The 4,866-nt window shown below is 34.9% G+C and overlaps 1 protein-coding gene across 1 annotated transcript in view; it reads left to right on the forward strand.

Moving 5' to 3' along the window:
• Positions 1-4,866, forward strand: part of LOC103606904 (mitogen-activated protein kinase kinase kinase kinase 3-like) — a 113,314-nt gene that overhangs the window by 61,965 nt on the left and 46,483 nt on the right. The window contains exons 6-7 of the mRNA XM_008591462.1: positions 2,596-2,651; positions 3,241-3,288. Of these exons, the coding sequence (XP_008589684.1) occupies positions 2,596-2,651; positions 3,241-3,288 (104 nt within the window). The remainder of the gene's footprint in view (positions 1-2,595; positions 2,652-3,240; positions 3,289-4,866) is intronic.

The following is a 4,866-nucleotide window of genomic DNA, read 5'->3' on the forward strand; positions in this document are numbered from 1 at the left end:
TGAGTTTAACTAGGTATTTACAAGGTTTTTTTTTTTTTTTTTTTTCCTTTTTGTCTTTTTTCGTGTCCGGCAATGGATCGCAACCCTCAGTGTCGCGCCCGTACCGGACCGGGACCGGCAACGGGATCGCAACCCTCGGTGTTGCTCCCACACCTCGCTCAGCCAGTGAGCGGGAACCGGTCTGTATGTGGGATCCAAACCCTCGGCGGGAGCGCCACTGCACTCCCAAGCGGCGCACTGTAGCAGTGCGCCACCGAGCTGGCCACAAGGTTATTTTTAAAAAACAAAATTTCCCCTGTCATTTCTAGGTGTTATTTTCATGGTTTTCAGGATATCTTGTTTGTCGTATTGTAGAAACAGAAGTCTCAAGGAGGCTTATTTTACTGAATGAGGCTGGACTTAGAAGCTACAGAAATTAGTTATATGGTTTATCTTCAGACATTTAAAACCAGCTCTGTCCTCAAAGGAATCTAAGTGAAATAGATTTCTCTCTTCTTTAATTGTAAAATACTGAAAGTAGTCCAAACTAAACGGGTTTATAAGCCATTAAGTTTGGGTAAATGTGAGTTCACTATCTTGTGAAAGATTCCATCACTGAGATTTTTTTTAGCCATTAAGTTTGGGTAAATGTGAGTTCACTATCTTGTGAAAGATTCCATCACTGAGATTTAGTTCAATTTCTAAAATAGTCTCTTCCACCTAATGTATTTCTTTCTTCTAAAGTGATTTAATAGCAAGAAAGAGAAAACTGTTTAAATGTCTTCCATAGTGGATAAACACTGTTCAAGACACTTTGGTAAGTCATGGTACCACCCATTTAATCCATCCCTAAAGAACTGAGGGTCCTGGGAATTTAACCATGTCAAATGCATTCTTGTTTAGATTGTTAACTAAAGAAAAATGAGTGCCCTTTAAAGATATTTTAAAATTATGAAACAAGTCAGAAGGAGCCAAAACAGGACTATGAGGTGGATGTCCAGTGATTTCCCATTGAAACTCTCACAGAAGTGCCCTTGTTTTATATGAGGATTGAGCAAGATCATTGTTTTGATGGAGGACTCTGCTCAAGCTTTCCCCAGAGTTTTTCTGCTAAAGCTTTGGCTAACTGTCTCAAAACACTCTTAATAAACATGTTACTGTTCTTTGGCCCTCCAGAAAGTCAACAAGCAACATGCCTTGAGCATCCCAAAAAACTGTTGTCATGACCTTTGCTCTTGACCAGTCTGCTTTTGTTTTGATTGGACCATTTCCACCTCTTGGTAACCATGGCTTTGATTGTGCTTTGTCTTCAGGATTGTACTGGTAAAGCCCTGTTTCAGCTTCTGTTACAGTCCTTCAAAGAATGGTTTCAGGATCTTGATCCCACTTGTTTAAAATTCCCATTGAAAGTTCTGCTCTTATCTGCAGCTGATCTGGGTGCAACAGTTTTGGCGCCCATCAAGAAAAAAGTTTGCTCAACTATAAGTTTTCAGTCAGAAAAATTGTGTATGCTGAGCCAGTTGTGATGTCTATGGTGTTGGCCATGGTTTCTGCTGTCTATCATCTGTCCTGTCCAATGAGGGCATGAACAAGATTAATTCTTTCCTCATGAATTAAGATGGATGGTCTGCTGCTGTGGGCTTCATTTCGATATTGTCTAATCTCTTCTTAAAATGAGCTGTCCATTTGTAAACTGCTGATTTCTTTGGGGCATTGTCCCCATACACTTTTTGTAAAGCATTAGTAATTTTACCATTCTTCTACCCAGGCTTCACCATAAATTTGATGTTTGTTCTTGCTTCAATATTGGCAGGCATTGTCCCCATACACTTTTTGTAAAGCATTAGTAATTTCACCATTCTTCTACCCAGGCTTCACCATAAATTTGATGTTTGTTCTTGCTTCAATATTGGCAGAATTTATGTTGCTTTTATAAGGGCTCTTTTCAAACAGATGTCTAGCCTCTTTAGTGCATGAAATTAGATCCTGTTCAGACATGTTATAACAAATTAGTACAAGTTTGTTTTAGTGAAAAAAATTTTGAAATCCATGTATAGTTTTTTCATAATACACACTTCCCATGAATTTTCTGAAGATCTCTCATAGTTTGGATAAGGAAGAGCTCTTCACTTTCCAAACTTCTCTATTGATTAGAATGTTTTATAGTGAAAATTTATTAATCTTATAGCTATAAAACTAATACTGTTAGGGAGAAATATTGATTTAACACTAGCCATAATATATGTCACACATCAATTTAAAGACTTTAATAAAAACTAGCTAAACCTATGGACATTCTTTTAATGTTTAAGAAGTGGTATTATTGATCAGGGAGATATAAAAATGAAAATATAATTAATATCAGTATTATTTCATTCATTCATGCATGCATTCTACAAACATTTATTGAGCAGTTTTTCTGTGCCAGGCACTGTTCTAAACACTGAAGGCACAACCATGAGCAAATCAGATTAAAAATAACAAAATCCCTACCCTCATGGAGCTCATTGTTTAGGTATATTAAGTCTCTTGCTTAGTAGAACTTGTAAAACTTTGTCACATATTGAAAAACATGCATTGACTAATTTTATTAATATTAATTTTTTTCTTTTGTAGTAACTGGACCTCTGTCTGAACTACAAATTGCATATGTTAGCAGAGAAACACTACAGGTAAATCAAATGCTAATTAAAAAATTGCATTCTTTATTAAACTAAATGTTTAATTATTGTACGTTACCTGTCAAGTAAAGGTTAAATGTTCTAGTTTGGTAAACTCTTGAAGAATTTTAATATGTTTTTTAGTTGTGTAGTAAACTCAAATTATATTTACAAATAAACAAGTTAAATCTTAAATGTGATTATATAGCCTAAAATTTAAGCACTATGGATTTATTATTGTATATTTTTATATTCCTCTTAATACCAAAGAAAGGCTTAAAAATTAAGCACTATCATGGGAATTGAAACTTATTCTGAAACTAATTGGATATAAGCTTTCAAAAGTTATTTCAAACTATTTGCAGAGTTTACTGAAAATTATTTGTCTTAGAAAAATTAGTGGTTCCAACTGAGCTTTACTTTTCTTTTATTTGATTCTGTTGTCTTTTAAGATATTCATTAAAATAAGTTAATGATTACTACTAGGCCTTCTGTAAGGAGCAAATAAAATACGCACAGTACTACTCAAATGATCACTTAAAATCTCAAAGCATGTTTTGTGATAAAATCTTACTTATTTTTTTACTTTTTGAAACTCCAGGGATTATATTATCTTCATAGTAAAGGAAAAATGCACAGAGATATAAAGGTACGTATTATATTTTTAATCTAATAAACCTCTCCATTTTTAAATACTCTGATCAAATTATTGAGCAAAATTGTTTTCGCCATTCTATTTGATAAATTTTATCTGAACTATAACAGGTTATTATAATAAAAATGAGTAATACTTTTAAGAGTTTGATTAATTTTTTATACCAGCTTTAAAATTCATTCTCTTAAAATGTATAATTTAGTGGATTAATGTTTTAATAACTCATTTTAGCTTATTTGTAGTTATTTATTTGTAAAATGCAGATTAGGTCCATAGCTTCCAACAAATTACAGTTTTTATGAGTTTCATGCTTTGACTATTCTAGTAAGCTTTGGCAGTATTGAGCTACTATTAATAATTCATCAAAATGGATAAATTAAACCTTGACATTTTCTAATAGTCTTTCATTTAGCCGGCAGAGGAGAGCACGTGCTCTGAACATACTGAGGTTAGCTCAGTGGTAACCAGGTGCTGTGGCAGGACTCCTGAGGGTATTTCTAAAGATACTACCTTCTCTCAATTCAGATATTTCCTTCTTTCATTTATTTTTCTTGTCCTTTCTTCCTTGTTTATCCTTCTTCCTTTCTTTTTCCCCCTTTTGTTTTCTAAGGTTTTCTTTAACATAAAGTTTCTTAACCTTTTTGGGGGGTAGGGAGTGGGGCAGATCATGTTGTTTTTTGAATCTCTGATTAAAAAAAAGCCATGGACTCTCTCCTCAGAAAATGCCCTCAAATGAAAAGTTTGGTCATTATGTTCTCAAATTTTCCATGAAAATTTTCATGAAATTTCAGTGGGCTTACACATTACTTGCCGAGATCTCTGCTCTAGATATTTTTCATAAGCCACTTAAAAGACATAAGCAAAGAGCTTTTGAATTCAAAGGTAGAAGAGATCATAAGAAGATGAGTAACTCAAAAAAGGGTCTGTGTCATTGTCACTTAGATGATCTGGAAGAATTTATAGATTTTTGTCAGAAGTGGAGGTTGGGGTACATTCCAAACAGAGAAAATGATGTGAGCAAAGATACAGAGGTTAGAAAGTCTGAGGCCATTTTAGAGAACACAAAAACTGTACCATATTATTGAAGAAAAGAGAATATATGAGAGTAATAGGAGATGGTGTTGGCTGGGTAGTTTGGTGCTCCATATGCAAGGACTTGTGTGCCAGCCTTCAGAGTTTGGGCCAAGTTGGGTAGATTCCGTCATTACTATTTCTAGTCTTGACTAAGCCACCATTATATCTCACTTGGACTTCTGTAATAGCCTTCTAACTGGTCTCACTGCTCCCATTCTTGAGTGGTTCCATAGCAAGGAAGAGGAAGGCCATGATGTATTGGTGACATGGTATAAGCTGTAACTTAGGAAAATTAATCTAGGGCTGGTGTGAGGCCAATCTGACAGAAGTCTAGATAACTAGGGCCTAGATCAAATTAGAATCCTTTCTCTAGTCTCTTCTCTTTCCTTTTTCTCCTTTCCTCCATTATTTCATAGAGCTACAGTAATACCAGTGTGTGGAGCTCAACTTCACTTATGACATTTGGAGTCTGGGAACCTTCTCCCCCCCCCCCCCCCC

Source organism: Galeopterus variegatus, unplaced genomic scaffold, assembly GCF_000696425.1.
Source record: "Galeopterus variegatus unplaced genomic scaffold, G_variegatus-3.0.2 Scaffold6939, whole genome shotgun sequence".
In the NCBI taxonomy this organism is placed as follows: domain Eukaryota; kingdom Metazoa; phylum Chordata; class Mammalia; order Dermoptera; family Cynocephalidae; genus Galeopterus; species Galeopterus variegatus.